Genomic DNA, 23971 nt, shown 5'->3' with positions numbered 1-23971 from the left:
ACCGGTTTCAATCTTACACCGGTCTCGGTGGTTAATCCTAAAGTTGGTGTAGGCCTAGTACAGGACTGAGTTCAGCCAGACTGATCAGAAAAAAAACGTTCGCTAGACTGGTTTACGGGCTTCAAGGTAAACCAAATGGACCACGTCGGGAACCATTCAAACAGTTCGCGAACGTTTGCAGGCTGAACTTGGGGCTGGGTTCGCACGCAGGGTTCTTAACGATTCATTTTGTCCCATGACTCTCCCCTCACCTCCCTTTTGCAGTGTCCTGTTAATGACTTGCCCTGAAAACATGTCTCTGGACATCTTTATTTCAAACCGGGGAGCATGCCAACGAATCGCCTACAGATCTCGTTTCACTTGCCTTTGGGAAACTCCAACTTACCTATTTTAGAATTTTGTGACACATCCCTTACAAAATGTTGGATCCGCTCCTGATTTGGACGGGTAATTGGTTTCATGTTTAATAGCCTCGACTAAGTTTTACAGCTGTCACATGTTTGACATTAGTTAACTAACGGTATCGTGATGGAAAATTTGCTGCGTGTTCAAGAGGCCGGACGCTCGCGAACTGTTTGACTGGTACTATCGCCTTGTATCATATTTATCTAACGTTAAATGCAAAAACCAGTCTAGTGAGCGACTGAACATGCCTCTGAAGACTATGTCGAAGTCAGATCTACCTCATCATATCTACTATCTAGTCTGACACCTAACACCCTTGATAAAACACACGGGCGTTCGAGTCCTGGTTGGAGTTTCTAGGTATATAATTAGTACCAGTCGATGGAACACCCAAGCGCGTTACGCTATATAACCTGTCTTTATATGTATATATATCTGGAGCGTAGCCAGAGAGAGAAAAAAAAAAGCCGAAGCAAACCCAGATCTGTAAACTAAATATCATTGTCATGGGAAAAATAAAATAAATCTGGGGAAATTCCAGGCGAAGCAAGCGCCTCGTCTGCTTCATGCTGGCTACGCCATTGTATATATACGAAGACAGACACTATAGGTAGCAGTATACAGTTAGCTTCCTTGTGTACCAGGGGCCTAATTCACAAAGGTCTCTTAGGCTCTGCTAGACAACAACGCATCGTCTTTGTAAGTCTTTTAACATTGCACTGCGAGATCGCAAAGTTGCGAGAGTTTAGTGAATTAGGCCCCAGGCGCGCAAAGAGTTCGCTTGTTGATTTTGCACAGATCCATGTTTGAAGGCTAATTATTTGGAATAGGAAGTAAATTACTAAGCTTAGTAATTGTGATAGCCAAGAAGTTACTTTTTAAAATGACAATTGGTTTGTTACATGCAATGTAAACTGTTTATCTGTAATGATGCTTAGTATTCATACACCGGGTTTTCCTTGTGACAAAAGTGGGGCGTCATAATTTTGGGTAATTTTCAAATGAGCTGATTTTGTGAAACATTGAATGGCTAAATCTTTATTCGAATCAGGGTTTTTGTACGGTTTGATGAGCAAAGTTTCCATAAATATATGTGTGGTATCCGCCAATTCCCGCTTGGGTGTGCTTTGTATGGGTGTGAACAATGTCACAAATGCACCCAAAATCATGCAGTTTGGACACATTATGATGAAAGTAACACAAACATTCAACCAAAAATATTTAAAATAAGTCCTCTTTATAATTATGACCCTTTTTGTAATTTCCTTTAGACTAAAAATACCTGTATCTTTCTTTATTTTTAAACCATCTATAGGTGGGCATTTAAGATGCCATAGGCTAGTATGCATAAATCTCAGCTGAAGATTCAGAAATAACTGTGATATTCTACCATAGCGTGACGCGCATGAGTGTTCTATCAACTGGTACTAATCGTGCACCTAGAAACTCCAACCAGGGCCCCGTTCCACAAAGCGATCTTAGCCCTAAGATCACCTTAAGTGCATAGCTACCTTATCGAGCTTCGTGGAACAGGGCCCTGGACCCGAACGCCCGTGATTAAACAATGAGCTGAAATAACGTTAAACAAAAATGTCTTCCATTTAAAGAAAATCCCATTTCTGTGCGTCATTCCAGGTAATGGTCGTCTGCAGTTCGTGGAACAGTCTTTACACGCTCAGTCAATTCCACGGCACCAGTACAGCGTGCGTCCACCCAGCCTGGCACCAATAGAGTCGGAACTTGGTGACAGCGACCAGTATAACATCGAGGTCGTGTCCTTGACAACCAGTGATATTCCGCAGAGACGATATGACGTCATCGATCTGGGCGATCCCGAGTTTTTTCAAGGATGGGCTGATGTACAAGGAACTGGTGCGGCAAACGACTATTGCAGGTTAGGAAATGAATTTGTGTGCGTGCATATGTGAGAGAGAAAATGAGATAGACGGACAGAGAAGAGAGAGAGGGAGGGCGAGAGAGAGAGAGAGAGAGAGAGAGAGAGAGAGAGAGAGAGAGAGAGAGAGAGAGAGAGAGAGAGAGAGAGAGAGAGAGAGAGAGAGAGAGAGAGAGAGAGAGAGAGAGAATATGAATGCATGAATGAGACAGACGGTCTGGTTACCGACATTGTCATTTGATTTACTGTGAAGCACAGAAACCAGTTTCGCGAACGTTTTCTGCTCGGGTTGGCTGAACGCACGCCTGCTGTCGCATATTTTATGTAGGTAGAAGAAAAAAAAAATCACTTAACTTTTTTTTTCATTACTGACATATTTCGATCTTATCAATATGTTTTATGTTTCATGTAAATTAGAAAGCATAACTGATTCCCTTTAAGACGGCGCGGAGCTTGACGTTTCAGAGAAAAGCTATTTCGCGGTATTCACATGACCGTCGTCTCAACCATCATGATTGACAACGGCACGTGGTTGTCAGTTCTGGGAATTGAAATGTTATGATGTTTAGATATTCTTGTCAAGAGCACTTTTTTTTTTGGGGGGGGGGGGGGGGGGAGAAAATGGTGGCTTTTGTGGCGGTAGTAGGCATTTTTTTCAGTCTCTAGATCAAATGTCGCCAATTATTTCCAGTGGCAGGACGTAGCCCAGTAGTAAGGCGTTCGTTCGCATGATGCGCGGTCGGTCTTAGATCAATCCCAGTCGTTGAGCCCACTGGGCTATTTCTCGTTTACGTTTTAAAGGGCGTTTTGTATCCAATAGCCGATATTTAATAAATCAGTGTACTCTAGTGGTGTCGTTAAACAAAACAAACTTTAACATTTACTTCCAACAGCCGTAATGATGTTCAAAATGTCTTTCAAGTATTACTGTCGTTATGGGATCTAGCTCAGTCGGTAGAACTATCGCCTACGGGTCGAGGGATCGAATCTCTTCGAAGGACCTACTCCCGTATTGTTTGTGCCAGTCCAAACCACTGCCTCACGACTGGTGTATTAAAGGCTATGGTATGTGCTGTCCTGTTTGTGGGGAAAGTGTATATAAAAGATCCATAGCTGCTGATGGAAAAATGTAGCGAGTTTCTTCTGTGTGACAAAATGTCAAAATGTTTGACATCCAGTAGACGATGATTAAGAAATCAATGTAGTAGTGTCGTTAAATAAAACAGATTTTTTTTCAGTTACTGTCAACATGTAAACTACGTGGGTTTTTCTTGGTTTAAAAATAATTTGAATAGGGAATAAATGAAACGTTTATTTAACGACACCACTAGAGCACATTCATTTATTAATCATCGGCTATTGGATGTCAAACATATGGCCATTTTGACACAGTCATAGAGAGGAAACCCGCTACATTTTTCCATTAATTGCAAGGGATCTTTTATATGCACCATCCCACAGACAGGATAGCACATACCACGGCCATTGATATACCAATCGTGGTGCACTGGTTGGAACGAGAAATATCATACCCAATCGAAGACATCTTCTTTTACATTTATAATTTATGGGCCCACCGACGGGGATCGATCCTAGACCGATAGCGCATCAGGCATGCGCTTTACCACAGGGCTACATCCCGCCCATAATATACTCTTCAATAAAAGTAGGGGAACTCTAATAAGAATTTACAATTGCCAAAATTGTAAGGTATATTAACTGTGGAGAGTGGTTATATGATACTATTAATTGGGCAAACATTACAACCGGTAGTTCAGTATTACAGTAGGTTTTATGGCCACCTTGAAAGACGATTGGGGTCAGAAGTGAAATTTGAAAGTTGACGTTTTTTTTATCAGTAAATCGCAAATCCAAACAATAAAAATGACTAAAAACAAAACAATAATAACTGTATGATCAACAGAATGAAAACGATGGACAGAAATAATGTTCCACAATGATTAATGAACCTTCTTGGAAATCGTGTATGGGGCAACTGCGTGATGCATGTGCAAACTATGAAATGTGTTTCGGTGTGTTGATAAACAGACCTGAACGTTCTTTACTAGAACGTCTGTGATCAAAACCTATGTTCGGTCTAATAGTTGAAATTAACATTAATATTTCAGGTTCCCCTACCTTTTTTGAAGAGTATACATTGAAGCCAGGAAATGGTACAGATGGTCCGGGTTGCATTAGTTCTATCTTTATGGTTCAATTTAGACAAGGGAAAAGGTTACAGAGATAACCAAACAGCATATTGAACACTGTTTACGTGTACGTCAGGGCTGTACCTAGGCCGAGCTATGGGTGGTGGTGGTGGTGTGGTGGGGGGGGGGGGGGGGGGGCAGTGTCAAAAGAACCAGGCCACATTAAAGAGACTGTCTGAGTTTTCCACTATTGTTGAGACTTTTCCAACTAACAGAAACGTTTTAACGATTGAAATAACTTATTAAGCGGCGGGGAGTAGCCCAGTGGCAAAGCGCTCGCCTGATGCACGGTCTGTCTGGGATCGATCCCCGTCGATGGGCCCATTGGGCCATTTCTCGATCCAGCCAGTGCACCACGACTGGTATATCAAAGGCCGTATTATGTGCTATCCTGACTCTGGGATGTAAAAGACCCCTTGCAATTAACAGAAAAATGTATATGGTTTCCTCTCTAAAACACTATGTCAAATTACCAAATGTTTAACACCATATAGCCGATGATTAATCAAATCAACTTGCTCTAGTGGTTTCATGAAACAAATAAAGTTTTAAACTTTTAACATATTAAATGAATTTCCTTGTTTAGAATTTCAGTGTCTCTAGGGGGCGGTACTTAGCCCAGTGGTAAAGCGCTCGCTTGATGCGCAGTCGGTTTAGGATCGATCCCCGTCGTTGGCCACATTGGGCTATTTCTCGTTCCAGCCAGTGCTCCACAACTGGTGTAACAAAGGATGTGGTGTGTACTATCTTGTCGGTGGGATGGTGCATATAAAAGAACCCTTGCTGCAAATCGAAAAGATCAGCCCATGAAGTGATGACAGCGGGTTTCCTCTCTCTATATCTGTGTGATCTTTAACCATATGTCTGACGCCATATAACCGTAAATAAAATGTGTTGAGTGCGTCGTTAAATAAAACATTTCCTTCCTTCTTTTCTTCAGTGTCTGTATATTCAGTGAGTTTCCAATCGTTTGTATCTGATTGTCAAACTTGTGCCCGATTCTTTTGTTCTTTGTACGGTAAACTATGTATTTAGTCAATCTGATCAAACTACATTTTATTTCCTAAGATATAATTTTTCGTACTTACTTAATTATTTTCAGATAAAATTCTGTTTGGGTTACTACAAAAATTAGGACTGCCAGGAATTACACTAATTTTAAATGTTCTGAAGTGATTTAAACCAATATTATTTTTTACTATTTTAATTGTTTTAGTCATATCTCTGTACAAGACAGAGACTTAAAGTCACAGACCCTAGTTTCAACCCAAAAAAATTAAAGGGACATTCCTGAGTTTGCTGCAATTTTTAAGATGTTATCGAGTAACAGATACTTTTTAACTATTGCAGTTACACATCAAATATATTTTTCTGCATAAAATATTAGTGGTTGTATATTAAACGTGTTTCTGATCATTCTAATATTTGTACTAGGTTAAATTTCCTTTTATTTCCTAAAATATTGTTTTTTTTCGTAAGTACGAAATTATTTGAAGACAAAATCCAGTTTGGGCTTCTTAAAAATATTAAGACGACCAGAAACACACTGAATATACAGACACTGATATTCAACACAAGAAAATATATTTAATATGTAAGTTTAATCGTAGAAATATTTTATTAGTCGGAAACATCTTACAATGGAGCAAACTCAGGAATGTCCCTTTAGCACTAAATTTAGTTAATCTACAAACCTGTAACACATCTAGATAAAGTTACAATAGAGTGAAAGAAGAGTCTGTGACGTTGAAACGGTGAAATACCCTTAAAATAGACTAAACTCGTCTCCATAACCGTTACTTCTCAGACGCAGTTGCGTTGTTTAAAAAATATGAAAAAAGCATTTTGTGATATTACAAACACCTGGATGACCAGAAACACTTCGAATGTACGGAAATGGATAATGTGAACAATTAAATCTAAGTAAAGTATGATTTCAATTATCAAAACTGCTCTAACAGTGAAAAAATATACCTTAGTGTTTAAAACCTATGGTCTGTCACTTTAATAGGCTTCTATTTTGTTTTTTGTTTTTTTTACATGTACATCCCTGCATTTTGCAAGCAAACAAAACCCCATAAACCGATGGCGTACTCGAAGAAACGGTTGAAAAAATATGTGCTAGACATACTTATTAAAACCATCTTTAAACATCACGCAGAGATTTAGTTTGACTTTTTATCTTGCGCACGCAGCGAGAGATAATTAAATGTTTGACAGAACAAAGGTCGTAGTTGTTTACCACGTTTAACGCATAGTCTATCACGGTTATTTATTACACTGCCTGAGACTCGAACAATAACACTGCTCTACATTTATGAAGTGTTTTCGGTTTGCTGTGTGTTATCTCTGCGATCTTTTCGGTTCAAGACACGGACGGAACCTTTTTTTTTTGAAGAGGTTTCTCCCTCTAGGTTTCCTGGTACCAAAGAAGAAAGTTCCGTGTCAAAGTTCAAATATATCCGGAGTGAAAACAGCTGCGGCTTTGATTGGTAGTAATATGTGACATTGATTATTGATTTCAGAGTTTGAAACTAGTGCAGGCTACCCCCCAGAACTGTGATTTTCAGAAGAAAAAAAAGACGGTTGCTAATAAAAACATTAATTAAATCTATTAAATGGTATGTGACCTTTCCCATTTTTGCAGGTGAATTACATGTGAGGTGTCAGACTTTTTATTGGTGTACTACCTGGGTGTGTTGATACGCTGCTTATATCCGTTTTATTAGTAAACGTTAACATTATCGGCAATAGGAATTGATTGGTCCGTTGGAACCTGAAAGGGTTTCTTCCTGTAGGTGGATGCCACACAATCAAATAACATAGACGGCAATAATAACATGTCTGAACCGTCCTCGGTGGTGTAATCTTTAAGCCATCGGACTTAAGGCTGGTACTGGTAGGTACTGGGTTCGCATCCCGGTGCCGGCCCCACCAAGCCGAGTTTGACGACTCAGTGGGTAGGTGTAAAGCAACTACACTGACTTCTCTCTCACTAACCATTAACAACTAACCACTAACTACTAACCCACTAACCCACTAACCCACTGTCCTGGACTGACAGTTCAGATAGCTGAGGTGTGTGTCCAGGACAGCTTAATTGGATATAAGCACGAAATAAGTATAAAACAAACAAAGAAACAAACAGGTGTGGCTAAAACTGCTACACGCAGCGTTTCAATCAACATAATAAGAAAAAAAAGAAGTTTGTTTTGTTTAACGACACCACTAGAGCACATTGATATATTCATCATCGGCTATTGGATGTCAAACATTTGGTAATTCTGACTGGTGGTCAACAGAGGAAGCCCGCTACATTTTCTTAAAGCAGCAAGGGATCTTTTATATGCACTTTCCCACAGACAGGAAAGCACATACCACGGCCTTTGAGCATCTATGGTGCACCAATCAACATAATATACATCATCGATATAAATACTTCCACCCGGTTAAGCTACTCATAAGACATTACGGAAAACGTCTTTCAAAGACTATGCTCGTCCTATTTTTAGTAAGACCAATAATAAGCCATTGGACTACAGGTTGGTACATGTAGGTACAGGGTTCGCAGCCCGGGAATCGGCTACAACTCGGAGCGAGTTCTTAAGAGCTCAATGGGTAGGTGTAAGGCCACTACACCCTCTTACCTCTCACTAACCACTAACCAACTAACAACTAACCCACTGTCCTGGACAGACAGCCCAGATAGCTGATGTGTGTGCCCAGAACAGCGTGCTTGAAATTTAATTGGATATAAGCACGAAAACAAGTTGAAATGAAATGAAGAACAATAATAGTTGGTACATTAACATTAGTTCAAATTAAATTACAGGAATTTCCTGGCCAGATGAACCAACATTTTATGACATATACTGTCACGTGTATCACTAATGGCAGGACTGTGCAGTGATGTAGTAGTTTTATGACATATACTATTATACTGTCACATGTATCACTAATGGCAGGACTGTGCAGTGATGTAGTAGTTTTATGACATATACTATTATACTGTCACATGTATCACTAATGGCAGGACTGTGCAGTGATGTAGTAGTTTTATGACATATACTGTCACATGTATCACTAATGGCAGGACTGTGCAGTGATGTAGTAGTTTTATTTTATTATTTGTTTCAAATATAATTGCATTTCTACACAATTTGGCATAACGTAGATGCTTCATTAGGTGTGCATTATATCAGGTTGCACCGCACAAACAACACTTTCAGTTTACGTTGTCGCATTATATCAGAACACAGAAGATCCTAACAGATATAAAAACACCCAACTGGACATTTTTGAAAAAATATGTTTTGTTTTGTTTTATTGGGTTTTTTTTTTTTTTCAGGGGTGGGGTGGTTATTATTATTATTTTTTTTTTTTTTTTTTGGGGGGGGGGGGTATTTGGGGGTTTTGGGGTTGTTGTTTTTTTGGGTTGTTGTTTTTTTAGGGGGGGAGGGGTATAGGTTGTATGGTACCAAAGAAGAAAGTTCCTTGTCAAAGTTCTAGGTGCACCTTCAAATATTTACGGAGTAAAAAGAGATGTGGCTCAGATTGGTAGTAATATGTGAGTGATTATTTGTGAAAATACTATTATCCATTAGCAATGAATAAATACTATTTTTATCTGTTATACAGTTGTTTTGCAGTATACACCAGAGGTTGAAACCAGTGCAGGATATACCCCCAAAATGGCACTGCGTTTGTCATAAAAAATGAGGGTTGTTAATAAAAACATTAATTAAATCTCTTAAATGGTATTTTCTTGCAGGTAGATTAAATGTGAGATTTTGTATTGGTGTACTATCTGGGTGTGTTGATACGCTGCGCTTATATCAGTTTTATTAGTAAACGTTGACATTATCGGCAATAGGAATTGATTTGGTAAATTGGAACCTGAAACGTTGGACACAAATCAAACTCGGTGAGATACTATTTGGTGTACAGCTGCCTCTATAATTGGAACAGTATAAATTTACATACACTGCTTGCAGATCATTGTTTGAAATACTATTCTGAACACATTCTTGTTCTCATTCAGATATCACTCTGTTAACAGAAACTGTACACTTAAACCCAGTTCTCCTTTCTAGACAAAACACCTGACAGTGAGTCATGACTACATACCCTCACAACTTAATCCTTTTGACTATACGACTGGTATATCAAAGACCGTGGTGTGTGCTAATCTGTATGTGGGATGGTGCATATAAAAGATCCCTTGCTACTAATGGAAAAATGTAACGGTTTTCCTCTCTAAGACTATATGTCAAAAATTACGAAATGTTTGACATCCAATAAATTAATGTGCTATAGTGCTATATTTTTTTTTATTAAACAGATATATAGCTATTACGTTTGTATGGGGATACAGCTATTCTAATAACTCTCATATTTGTGTTACGTAATAGCTGACTTAGTTTGAAAACTGATGGTGATATTATTTAATGTCTTTAATACGGAACTCACCGATATGAACTGAAAGAATACAAGCATAAAATTAAACTTATCTTCAGTATCGTCTTTATCAAAGAATGTATAAAGACGTTTGTTTTTATCTAAAGGTAATTTTCTTAAACGACTTCACTAGAGAATATTTATTTATTAATCATCCGTTATTGGTTAAAAATTAAAGTTTTGTTTTGTTTAACGACACCACTAGAGCATATTGACGAATTAATCATTGGATATCAAACATTTGGTAAGTATGACTCGTAGTAATCAGAGGAAACCCGCTATATGTTTTCCATTAGCAGCAAGGGATCTTTTATATGTACTTTCCCACAGATAGGAAAGCACATACCACGGCCTTTGACCAGTTATGGTGCACTAGTTGGAACAAGAAAACCCCCCAGTTGGTTGAATGGATCGAAAGCACCTCAAGAGAGCGCTCAACCGACTGGGCTAAGTCCCGCCCTAGTTATCTTTTGATAGCATATACCACGACTGCTGACCGTCAACGTAAAGATAGATGTTTTTAAAACATTATTTCTTTAAATTAGGCTCTTGGCTCTCTATTCATAAATGTACTAAAGTTAATATCTTATACTTATCTACATACTCATAAAGTTAAGATAAGTACCGTGCATTGACTCAAGTATCGGCATCGGCTTTCAAACTAATTCAGTTATTACATAACCCTAGTATGAGTAATTACAAACATCTGTAAATTTATCTATGTTGCTAACCGGCCTCGGTGGCGCAGTGGTTAAGCCATCGAACTACAGGCTGGTAGGTACAGAGTTCACAGCCCAGAGCGAGTTCTTAAGGGCTCAATGGATAGGTAAGACCACTAAACCCTCCTTTCTCTCACTAACAACTAACTCACTGTCCTGGACAGACAGCCCAGATAGTTGAGGTGTTTGTCCAGGACAGCGTGCTTGAACCTTAATTGGATATACGCACGGAAATAAGTTGACATTAATTAACTATGTTGCTACAGTAAGACATCAGTCATAAGAACAGCTGTAGGCTATACAGTGTAAGTTATACGGCAGCTGTGGTGGCAGTACTTTTGACGGGTGGGGCAGGATATGCTCATCTTTCGCGAACAACCGATATCACCACTGTTATGACAGTGATTCATGAGTGCATGTCATCACGACTGTACATATTCTAATGAGCTCTGTTTCGATTTAGTAAATTAGTTTTGTTAGTGGCGGTGCAAGAGAGATTAACCACTATTTTTGTGAGTGGCGGTGCAAGAGAGATTAACCACTATTTTTGTGAGTGGCGGTGCAAGAGAGATTGACCACTATTTTTGTGAGTGGCGGTGCAAGAGAGATTAACCACTATTTTTGTGAGTGGCGGTGCAAGAGAGATTGACCACTATTTTTGTGAGTGGCGGTGCAAGAGAGATTAACCACTATTTTGCAAAATGTTCATTCCACTCTGAATTGTGCAGAGAGCGACCTTGTGTTGTTTTGTCGTTCGGATCTTTTTAATCATTTATATGTATTGTTATGTAATGTATTGTTTCATAATTTGTATATACATGTAGTTCACAATTTTGTTAACATTTTTTATTTTATGTTTTAAAATGTGCTGTGGGTATTGTTAAACAAATATTCCTTTCCTTTTCTTGGAAAACCAAAAAGTTGATGTATGATCCTTTTGATGTCTACAGGTAGATCTGCAGGCCCGTTAAAACATCTGGATGAAGGAGGCGCACAATCTCCAGTGAAGGTGTGTGTGTGGGGGGGGGGGGGGGGAGTATCTAGTCGGAGGGGGAGCACAAGCCAAATGTATTTCTTTGTTTATATATAATACAATAACACAAACAAAATCCGTACATTTCCGTCCTCGAGTGGGGGCCGTCCTCCCCCCACCATTTCTACGCTTCACCCCACCATTTCTACGGGCCTGATCAGACGTCTTTTTTCTTCTCTTATTATTATTATTATTATTATTATTATTATAGGGTAATCGGACGAGGCAAGAGAAAGTTCCTGGCATGCGCGTTAGCTGGTTCCGTTGGCCAGGAACATCGATATGTATCAAAACTAGGCTTCAAACCTGGTCACAGTCACACCTGGTTCATGCGAGATGTCGACAGTGACGGCCGAGATGACTATTGCAGGTACGTTAACAAAACCAGGGTCACCTATACACATCCCTCGGCAGGCAGCTTACATAGGGAGTCGGGGATCAAGCCTCACCTTCCTCCCCCGCTCAAGCAATTTTGTTCAATATATTTCCATGGGAACGTGACTTAATCTCTCCTTATAAACTTCTAGTCGCCCAACCCCCGCTAAAAAGTTTGCACACGCGCCAGCTTTGTCCAAAAATAAAGTTCGCATATATAATAGCTTTTCCTGTTGACAATTAGACCAATTAATTAATTTTTTTAAAACGAAAGAAAGAAAGAAAGAAAAAAAATAATGGAATCAAGAAATAATCAATTGAACTCAAATAAATGAATGTGAAAGATCAGTATTATATATTATGATTATTTCAAAACTAGCTCGTATAGTGGACCTAAATATACATGTAGTTTCCATAACTGTTATTAAAATTTCTGTTAAAACATGTTTATTCAATAAAATAAAAATTATCGTCTTTGTTTTAATATGTTTCTTTCAACGTATATTTGTTCAGGTGTGTTGGAAAACCCGAGGAGTCGAAGATCTACTGCATGAAGTCAGGGGAGAGAGGCTTTTACGGAAGTTCCACCCAGGGTGGAAGTCAGTTTACGTTTGAACTTCCGGGCTCCAATGGGTGTCACAACAGACGTTTAAATCCGTATCACGGAGCTTAAAATTGACAGAGACAAAAACGTTTGTGTTGTTCATCAGTGGCGGTATGAGCAGGCAGGCATGGTCCGGGGGAGGGAGGTGGGGGCTGGCCAGACATCGTGATATCGTGGCCAAGTCGGTACAAAGAAAACGACACATCAAAAAGAGTTCAGAATCCTATAGTCCGTCCCACGGTGAAGGCCTTTTTTCATGCTATGAAAACGACTATAAGTTATTTATATCTGAGCCGATTGTTTTCTAAATTGGACACAAAAAATAGTATTGTTTTGTTATTTCCAAAACAATTTCACTTTTCTTCTTACGTCAAACACAACTGAAATTATTTACAAAACACATTTTTGTAGACGGATGGGACGGACTATAAGTAGAAGGACCCAGATTATCTCTAATCAACGTAAACTGGGCTGTAATTGTTGTGTAGTTAAAGAACTGTTTCAGAATTAATCATATACAGGCACGGGTCCAGGGGAGGGTGTTGGGTGTGAACACCCTCAAGAGCGTCATAATGCCTTGAAATATCCTGCAGCTTTCCGTGATATGAGAAGTGAAGGCGAAGAACTGTTATATTTGCATGGTTACTCTTCCGTATCGTTTGCCCTATGCAGTCTTCATTTAAATCCAGTTTTTCTTGGTGCAAGGTCGGGGCGAGATCTAGCTCAGTTGGTATAGCGCTCGCCTAAGATGTCATTGTTGTGTTTAACGACACCACTAGAGCACATTGATTTATTAATCATCGGCTATTGGATGTCAAACATTTGGTAATTTTGACGTATAGTCTTAGAGAGGAAACCCGCTACATTTTTTTATTTGTAGCAAGGGATATGTTATATGCACCATCCCACAGAAAGGATAGCACATACCACGGTCTTTGATATACCTGGCTATAATGAGAATAGCCCAAATGGGCCCACCGACGGGGATCGATTCCAAACCGACCGCGCATCAAGCGAGTGTTTTACCACTGGGCTACGTCCCGCCCTTTCATAGGAACAAAGCACCTCCAGTGATTGGGGGTTTTTCAATCCCATCCAGTGCCCCACAGTTGGTTTACCAAAGGTCGTGGCATGTTTTGTCCTATTTGTAGTCAAGTACATATAAAAGATCTCTTGCTGCTAATGAAAAAAATGTAGCGAGTTTCCTCTGACTTTGTTGCACAATTTTTGACCAAATGTTTGACATCCAATAGCCGATGATTAATAAATGTGCAGTTCTAGTGGGGTCGTTAATCAAAACAAACTTTAATTTAGTGATAGGACGGGAGGCAGTTGCCCAAGAGAAACATACCAAGAAAAGAGTCCCTTTTATGCTTGTCTCACTGAAAAAAAAGAAGTTTTACTGTGAGTGATGCGCATATATTTTTAAAAAATGCAACTTGCCTTGTTAATAAAACAAATTTTTGGAACGTCCCAGAGTGAAACATTGCTGGCGTTCTCGATTGATTCAGTGTGATGGATACTAAATGTGGCGAGCGTTCGCAAGCGCTCAGCCTCCTGAACGCGGCATGGATCTTACTGCAACTTCGCTTTGGAAATCTCCTTGTAGCCTAATAGATCTAACCAAAGACAACATTAACCCGGTCCCAGATGACCTTTAAGTCGATCAATCAAAAGATGACCGCTGGGCATAACCGTGCCAGTGGTCTAGGAAGATTTAGGCCTTGGGCCGAATTCACACAGCTCTTTTACATTCTCTTAAACTCTCTTAAGCAACAACACATCTTATTTGCAAGTCTCTTTGCATTGCACTTCGAGATCGCAAAGTTGTGAGAGTTTAGCGAATTAGGCACCAGGTTTCCATAAAATGTGTAACCGATCACCGACTGACGCAGATCAATGCAGAGAAAAAACAAACAAAAAAACACACAAAAAAACAACAACAAACAAAACCCAACAACATTTAGGCCGCGGTCAGATTTGTTGGGGTTTTATTTTTCATCCGCACCCGCTTGCGTCGTCCGTCAAATTCGATTCAAGTTCTTTATTTGCTTTGAGTTTTACAACTCATCAGCTGGATACATAACATAAATAATACAACATAGTGGGTGTGGGTGTGGTTTATATATAATCACGGACAAATGATTACATAGCAGACGGGTGTAAATGTGCGGGGGACATAGGTATTTTCGCACCTACTAATTTCATTACAGTTGAATTACGTACAACATGTTCGGAAGCGGGTGCGGATGCAAACAACAATAAAAACAACAACATCAACAACAACAAACGGATACATCTGATTGCGGCCTTAAGGGAACACAGTTGATGACCGTCTGTGTCAGACCGGCGAGACGGCTCGGGAAAGTTGAAACCTGTTCTATTTTGCAGATATGTCGCGGAAGATTTGCATTGAGCTGCGTCGATCTTCCACTTTACCGAGTTTTGGGAAACCAGTCTTTAAAGGGACATTCCCGAGTTTACTGCAATTTTTAAGATGTTTCCGACTAATAAAATATTTCGACGATTAAACTTACATATTAAGTATATTTTCTTGTTGAGAATATCAGTGTCTGTACATTTAATGTGTTTCTGGTCGTCTTAACATTTGTAAGAAGCCCAAACTGGATTTTGTCTTCAAATAATTTCGTACGTACAAAAAAATATATTTTAGGAAATAAAATGAAATTTAACCTAGTACAAATATTAGAACCATCAGAAACACGTTTAATATACAGCCACTAATATATTATGCAGAAAAATATATTCGATATGTAATTACAATCGTTAAAAAGTCTCTGTTGGTCGATAACATCTTAAAAATTGCAGCAAACTCGGGAATGTCCCTTTAAAAACATTAGTAAGGATACGGCGTGATGAAAGATAATAACAACATGAAATGGTGTCGACTCGTGCCAGATATACTAATGGTTATAATGTCTGTTTTGTTTAACAGTGCCACGCGAGAGCACATTGATTAAATTAATCATCAGCTATTGGATGTCAAATATTTGTTGATTCTAAACAGATTTTAGAGGAAATACGCTACATATTTCCATTAGCAGAAAGATCTAAAAAAAAGTGTTTCCGGGAACTTGACCAAAACAAATTAAATAAGATAGGTCGGCTTTTAAAAGAAAATACTACATTCACACACATACATCCCCCCCCCCCCCCCCCCCCCCCCCCAAAAAAAAAAAAAAAAATGTCCGGATAAAATGTTATGTATGTACAGTGTACATATATATATATATATATCCCTTTTTTCTAAGTAGGCTAGCGTCGGGTTTCTGGAAACACACTTTTTTAGGCCTATTAGAATATTTTTTGTGCACCTTCTTCAGACAAGAGAGGACATAAATCGGTCTTTAGTAATGCAAAATACAAACACAACGATAGCTTTAAAAAACCACTCATGTGTTCTAGCTATCATGGACAAGTTAAGTTAAAGTTTGTTTTGTTTAAAGACATCACTAAAGCACACTGATTAATTAGTCATTTTTCCTAATGCAATACGCCTTACTGTAAGGGATATTTTATTATGCACTTCCCACAGACAGGCCTTTGACCAGTTGTGGTGCACTGGTTGGAACGTGAAAAACGCAATCAGCTGAATGAATCCACCGTCGTTGTCCGATCCTGCGACGCAAGCACCTCAACCGACTGAGCTAAACCTCACCCTTCATGGGAAAACGTTCAAAGCATTTACGAAGTCTCGTTGCGCTTTTTCAAATACAAGTGTACAATTATAGTCCTTTCCAGCCTCCATGAACATTGTAGTTTTTTTCTAAATAATTTCAGTTTCATTTTACATAACAAAAGTAAAAGTGTTTTTGAAATAATAATAATAATAATAATAATAAACAAATAATAATAAAAAACCCCACCCTAAAACCCCACTATTTTTGTGTGCAATTTAAAAAACAATCGGTTCAGAAATAAATATATTAACGTCCGAAAGAAACTTTACAGACATACAATTTGAATAATTTGATAAATAGGCCTATTGTTGCTAATACAAAAGAACCAATTTAGAAACCACCTTACAAATAGTTTACATCTATCACGAAGTGCGTTGTGACGTTTAGATGTTGAACTTCATGATACTTTCATATTCCACCTACTGTTTGTTAGTTTTCTATAGTATAATTTAAAGCCTTATAAGGTTTATTTTGGACGTCAGTTTATATTGTAATTTCCATAGCAGGGTCCATAGTGGAAAAAAAAAACGTTCACTGCTGGGAAGGCTAGCCTTTATAGATAGGTCGGAATCGTCACACCTTGTTCAGGAAATACGTTTCAAAGTGAGTTAATATTTGTAACAGTGTACAATTGTGAAATAAAACTTACTATATAAATGTACCTTTATCATGTATTTAATTGTGGAATTAATTTGTATATTATGCACCAGACACTGGTATGACCATGGAGCTTCAAGGGGCATAACTCACTACACGGAAAATTTGAGAGGTCTGAGTTCCATCCCCTGATTGAAAACTCGTCTGCATTAAGAGACAATGGACGTTAGTAATTATTCTTTGGTAGTCTCACTTTATTTTAGCAAGTTTTGATGACAGATAACTTCCTAACATTGTTTTAAGTAAAACGACCCATGATAAACGTAACCGTTTTAAACACGGTGGGTTTTTTGTGCAGTTATGAAAACTACTCTGAAGGCCTAACTGGATACCTATTTGGTCAGATAGAGAATACTAGTACTACACGACAGGCCGTTAGATGCCATTTATCTTATGCTAGCATCAAACTGTCAACTGTCACGACGATGTTGGCCAACTCAACGGTTGCGTTGTAATATCACCCACTCGCTTTGTAACACCACTCACTCCTGACTCCTGACGATGGATGCGCTCAGATTACATACGACGAGAATCGACTTGTAAGAGAGCTCAGACTAGTAAACTGGACAATCGTAGAAGTAACATCGGCGAGTTGACCAACTTCGTCGTGATAGTTGGTAGTCATATCCTAGCATAATGCTAGGCTCAGAGTACCAACTGCCAGCATCGACCACATGCATGGATCCTGGTGTGTGTGTGTGTGTGTGTGTGTGTGTGTCTACGTGCACCTACTTAAATGGAAGTTGTATATTAGCGGTGGCTTACTCCCATTTGGTCGAATTCCCAATTGGTCGAACTGCGAAAACAACATTAGATATGGTTCAATGATCTTACTGACATGCATGTTGTTACCTCAGTCATTATAATGAACTGTTCCAGATTATTTGGAAACCGATTATTATTGTATAGATGATATAGATATCGCTTAACGCATAAAGTATGCAATATGACAAATATCGAAATAATCCATGTATTGAATGTAGTGAATATCTGTAATTAATTAAAAAAGAAGGTCACCATCTAAAAATGTTTTTTTTTCTTCACAAAAAGCAAAACATTTTTCAACATTTTAAAATATTCATTCTTTCAAGTACACATGCAAGTACAAATGCAGCAGTTTCTTTCAGAATGTTACACTCACAATGTCACAATCACTGCAGCTTCATGGGGTGACCAAAACTTGTATAAACATGAAGAGGCCATGTTCTAGGAATAGACAGGTAATCAGGTAGTTGTTATATAACATACCAGTACTTATTTTTCAACCAATTGACATTTCGACCAGATACTGCAACACAGGCTATGAAAAATCTATTTTTAGATGCGGCTGAATCACTCTAGGTCATGATCTTGCACGATCAAGCGACGTGTAAAACTCAAAGGTAACCAATCGCTGTTCGGTAAGACACACAGTTGTCGAATTCTACGCGAAAAATATCATGAGGCCAAAAAAACGTATAACTCAAGAATAACTTTAGAAAATAAACAAAGATTAATTAATGCAAGTAAAACGTATAAAAAGTCCTTGCTGAAAGAACATTCCGTCCAAAGATTTAATATTGAAAAACAAATGCGACAATTGAGGACAAACGACCCAAAGGCTTTTTACAAACTACTTAAACGACCTAACGAAGATAATAACTTACCACCGTTAGATGATTTCTATCATTTTTTCCAAACTCTAAACAAAGGCGAATCGGACGATAACGAAACAAAATTAAACTTTAATAACATAGACTCAGATAGTGAAAATGTTTTAAACAGTAGAATTGAAGAAAATGAAATATTAAATGCTATAAAACAACTGCAAAACGGTAAGGCACCTGGAATCGACAAAATCATTAATGAATACATTAAAACAACTGCCGGCATAGTACTACCAATCTATATTAAACTGTTTAACATAATCTTCGACAATAGTGTTTTTCCCAATGAATGGTTGACTGGAGTAATTAAACCCATTTTTAAAAATAAAGGAAATCGTTCGTTACCAGAAAATTATAGACCAATAACATTGCTCTGTTACATCTCTAAACTGTTCACCACAATTTTAAATAACCGATTTTAAATGCTTTTATTGAAGAAAATAATATACTGATTGAATCTCAGACTGCTTTCCGAAAAGGCTACTCTACTACCGACCATCTATTTAATATACATTCTCTGATAGAAATTTTAAAGACAAGAAAAAGGAAATTATTTTGTGCTTTTGTAGATTTCCAAAAAGCTTTTGATCTTATTTCTAGAACTTGCCTATGGCAGATACTGTTAGAAAATAATATTAATGGAAAATTCTTTAAAATAATTTATCAAATGTATCAAAGAATAAAGTCATGTATTTGTACAAAAACCGAAACCTCTGAGCTATTTCCATGCAACATCGGTGTCCGACAAGGAGAAAATTTGTCGCCTGTCCTGTTTTCCATTTATTTAAATGATCTAGATAATTACTTAAAAAGCCAAAATTGTACTGGGGTATCCCTGGATAGAGATGAAACGTTCGATAAAACAGCTCTTTACTTTTTATGTTTATTATATGCTGACGATACTGCGCTTCTCGCATCAAACGCCTCTGACTTACAACAATCCCTAAATGTCTTTTCACAATATTGCAATAAATGGAAACTCAAAGTAAATGCAAGTAAAACTAAAATAATCATTATCAATGGCACCAATAATGACTACAAGACAGTTTTTACACTTGGACATGATGTGCTTGAAAACGTAAAAGAATATAAATACTTAGGTCTTACTTTTACCAAACTAAATAAATTTAATACAAGCAAAAAACTATTAACTCAAAAGGCAACAAAAGCAATGTACTTTGTTCTGTCTAAATCTAAAGACAATAACTTTTCAATAGAATGCAAATTAAAACTATTTGATTCCATTGTACTCCCGATTCTCTTATACGGGTGCGAAATACGGGGTTATGAAAACATCGATATCATTGAAACTATTCATATAAAATTCCTAAGACACATCTTACCAGTTAAAAAAAGGCACCCCGCTATTCATGTTATATGGAGAACTAGGAAGAAGACCCCTTAAATTAATTATTCAACAAAGAATTATAAGTTTTTGGGCTCGTATCGTATCTGGTAAACAAACAAAATCATCGTTTTTACTGCATGAATTAATGTTACACGACTCTTCTGTTAATGGATATAGTTATAAATGGATAAAAATGGTCGAAGATGTATTTAACCATCTAGGCATGACAAATGTTTGGATGTCACGGAACTTTTCATCCGTAAAAATACTTCTTAATCAAGTAAAATTAAGACAAAACGACCAGTATTTACAACAATGGAATACAAACATAACTTTATCATCAAAAGGTAAAACGTACACTATATTTAAGGAAAACCTTAGATTAGAAAAATATCTTATTATATTATCACAAACATGTTGGACTATATTACTCAAATTTAGAACATCTAATCACTACTTACCAATCGAAACAGGACGCTGGAACAACACCCCAGTGGAAGATCGAACGTGCACATTATGTAACAATAATGATATTGGAGACGAATTTCACTATTTATTCACATGTACTTATTTCACTAACTCCCGTAAAAATTTGCTTAAGCCATATTATTATAATAAACCAAGTACGCTGAAATTTAAACAACTAATGACGAATAGCAAAATAAGTGTTCTCAAAAAATTATGTAAATTAATAAAAGAAATTATTAATAAATGCAGTAAACCATAAAATATATGTATATGAATTATGTACAATGTCTTATTACTACCCAAGTATACATGTATATATGTGTGCGCATGTCTGATTAGCACATTTGGTAGGAATTACAATAATGTGACATTACATTACTTTATTCTAATTGTATTATATTATTCCTTATTATTCTATTGCATTTGTATTATACTATTGTCTCTATTACTTTATTGCATTTGTATTAATGCTATTGTTCTATTGTCTCCTGTAAACCCTATCTCGTCACTACAGTTTATATATCATGTTCCTCATATGCCGTTGTGTAACGGCCTGAGCTTAATAAAGTTCTGTTCTGTTCTGTTCTGGGAATTCGACCAAATGGGACGACACCTTAGCGGTGAATGTATTTTAAAATTAGTGGTAAAAACGATCTTTTATCGTTAGTCATCCACCCCTAGATGACACCTTACATCCACTATTAGGGATAACTGTTGTTAGTGTATTACAATTTTCTGACAACCATCAATTGGTTCCTTTTATTTGTGACTCCCCTTATATTTCGGCCCTGAATAAGGTCGATCCAAATTACGTTTAATTCCCAATTTTTCTGAAAAGAAGAGCTCACTATTGGTTTGAAAATCGTGAAGAAATTTGTTCAACTATTTTCAGCATCCTGTTACTCATTTAGCCGCGGAATAAACAAATGTGACACACACTGTCCATCAATATTATACTTATGGCACTAAGATGTTCGTTGAAGATGGTAAATATCCATATGGTAATGATTGAAAAATATCAAAGCTATAGTTCCCATTTTATTTTTGTTAGGATGGATCAGCTATCTCATTTTGGCCTTAGGGTTTTGACCTAACTACTAAATTCTTATTCCAAATTCCGCCCACCTCAAACGTACCGCCCCCCCCCCCCCCCCCCCCCCCCCCCCAGCCCGGACTTAGTCACTGGCGATGTCAGAGATTAGCCCGAGTCAGGCGTGTGCGAAAAATTCGTGGTATATGCACACGTGAAAAGAGTTACTCACTGTAAGTTCAAAAGAAACAGGCTTGTGGCCAGTAGACTGAATGCACGCTGGGATGTGTTGACTCAGAATTTGTCATTAAGGCACTGAAAAAGATTTTTATCACTGCACCTCATCCAGGAATCATAAGATCAGATATTGGCCGTGAATTCAATAGCAATAAAGTAAAATCATATTTGAAAAGTGGATGGGATATCCTAAAACGTTCAATAGCTGGATTCTAGAAGCAAATCCCCAGTCAGTATAAATAACAGTGGTTTTCTATTTGACTAAGTTTATACCTGGACATCATGCGATCAACATCGTATCCAGATTGTCAGCAGCAGCAGCAGCACCACCACCACCACCACCGCCACCACCACCGCCACCATCACCACCACTACCACCACCATCACCACCACAAGTGCGATCAAGAGAACAGTGTATCACTCCTTCACCACCACCACCACGACCACCGCCACAAGTACCATCCAACCCCAAGCTAGAAATCCGGACGCAACGAAAACAAAAGAAAATGGCTGCTCCAAGTTAGCAGGAATAATCACGTTTTTATTAACTCTAAAATTACGAGTTTTTCATTTCTTAAAGTGTCAGTATGTGTCGGTGGTCCGGTTATGCATATTTCCAACACATAAGGTTCAAAGGGGTACTTCAAAGGGGTGGGTGCATTAGTAAATGCATTGGTCAGGTGTCTAACATATGTACTATATATTATTATTATTATTATTATTATAGTCGTGGGGTACTGGGTGAAAGGGAAATATACAGAGTCCATCGAACGCGATGGGACAAAAGGCGAGTGATCCACAACTGAGCTACAACCAGCACTGGTTTAAAAGTAAATAAAGGCTCATATAGACGTGCGTGCGGCCCGGCTAAAAAACAACAACAAAAAAACAACAAAAAAACCACCCTTAGTTTCAATGAAAGCGTCTAGACTGGATGCGTGCGTCTGAAAACGCATGCGCCTACCGCAATGAGATAATCGTACGTCAGGCCGAAAACGCAAGTCGTTGACGCATCCAATCTACATGGGCCTTAAGTCGCGCAGTTTATGCAAACAGACGAGCAGGCAATAGTAGTCAAGGCAGGTAGTCAAAGCAGGCAGGCAGACAAAAACAATGTATTAACATTTCACTTTATATACATCACACCTTATGTACACCACATAAATGAAAAAAACAAAAAAACAAAAAACAACAACAATAACAACAACAACCCACAAACAATGCACAAGTCATTCCCTTACAAATTAGGAGGCTTGCAGTGAAAATAATACAAGTGTGTATAAAAAAATACCACTATCGTTACTCATGTACAACAAAACATACACTGAGTAATTTACAACAACTATAACACGGTGCGTAAATGAGTAGCATAAAGTAACTTAACAAAGTGTCACTTACAACAAAAATAACACTATCTTGTGTGAAGGATAAAAACTATATCATGCGTCACGTACAAGAAAAATAACACTATCGTACGTAAGGCATGGAAAACAATAGCCCGAGTACTCTGACTGTAAGAGAGCTAGACGGACATTTGGACATAAACACGCTCTCATTACAGTCAGAGACCAACCTATGTCTTTTTTTGGCAATTCCTGACTACCAAACGGTAGGCAACGAGTCCCGCTCTAATACCACAACAATCCTATGTTTGACGTCAAATACCTTTACATCAATCATTTTCGAGTTAAGTGATACAAAAAAATCCACATATTAATCACTAATACACTTACTACAGAAAGAAACCCGACAGCACCCACATTCAGCTACGCTTCGTGACACTCCGTCGCAACAATTGCAAAGCTCGGCGATCTATTTCGAGACGTAGACCACGTGATCGCGCACTGGGCTATTCCGCCTTGTGCAGCAGTTACAGGGGCCGTCTCATATCAAGCGAAGTTACAACATGGAAGATTTGGCCAATGCCGTTTTGGATGAATTTGGATTTCATTACGTCATTAAACCAAAACAATTACACATTATTGATTCCATTTTGAATTTGAAGGATACATTTGGGGTGTTATCGACAGGATACGGCAAAAGTATGTGCTACGTACTGCCTCCTCTTATGAGACGACCCCTGTAACTGCTGCACAAGGCGGAATCGCCCAGTCTCGAAATAGATCGCCGAGCTTTGTAATTGTTGCGACGGAGTGTCACGAAGCGTAGCTGAATGTGGGTGCTGTC

The 23971-nt window shown here is 38.1% G+C and overlaps 1 protein-coding gene across 1 annotated transcript in view; it reads left to right on the top strand.

Annotated features, from left to right (window-relative positions):
• Nucleotides 1-12783, top strand: part of LOC121379247 — a 31330-nt gene extending 18547 nt beyond the window's left edge. The window contains exons 2-4 of the mRNA XM_041507770.1: nucleotides 2041-2299; nucleotides 11930-12088; nucleotides 12607-12783. Of these exons, the coding sequence (XP_041363704.1) occupies nucleotides 2041-2299; nucleotides 11930-12088; nucleotides 12607-12766 (578 nt within the window). The 3' untranslated portion in view covers nucleotides 12767-12783. The remainder of the gene's footprint in view (nucleotides 1-2040; nucleotides 2300-11929; nucleotides 12089-12606) is intronic.
• Nucleotides 12784-23971: the final 11188 nt, after the last annotated feature.

This window comes from Gigantopelta aegis, chromosome 8, assembly GCF_016097555.1.
Source record: "Gigantopelta aegis isolate Gae_Host chromosome 8, Gae_host_genome, whole genome shotgun sequence".
Classification (NCBI taxonomy): domain Eukaryota; kingdom Metazoa; phylum Mollusca; class Gastropoda; order Neomphalida; family Peltospiridae; genus Gigantopelta; species Gigantopelta aegis.
Note: the sequence above shows the minus strand (reverse complement) of the source record. Positions and strands in the feature narration are given on the sequence as shown.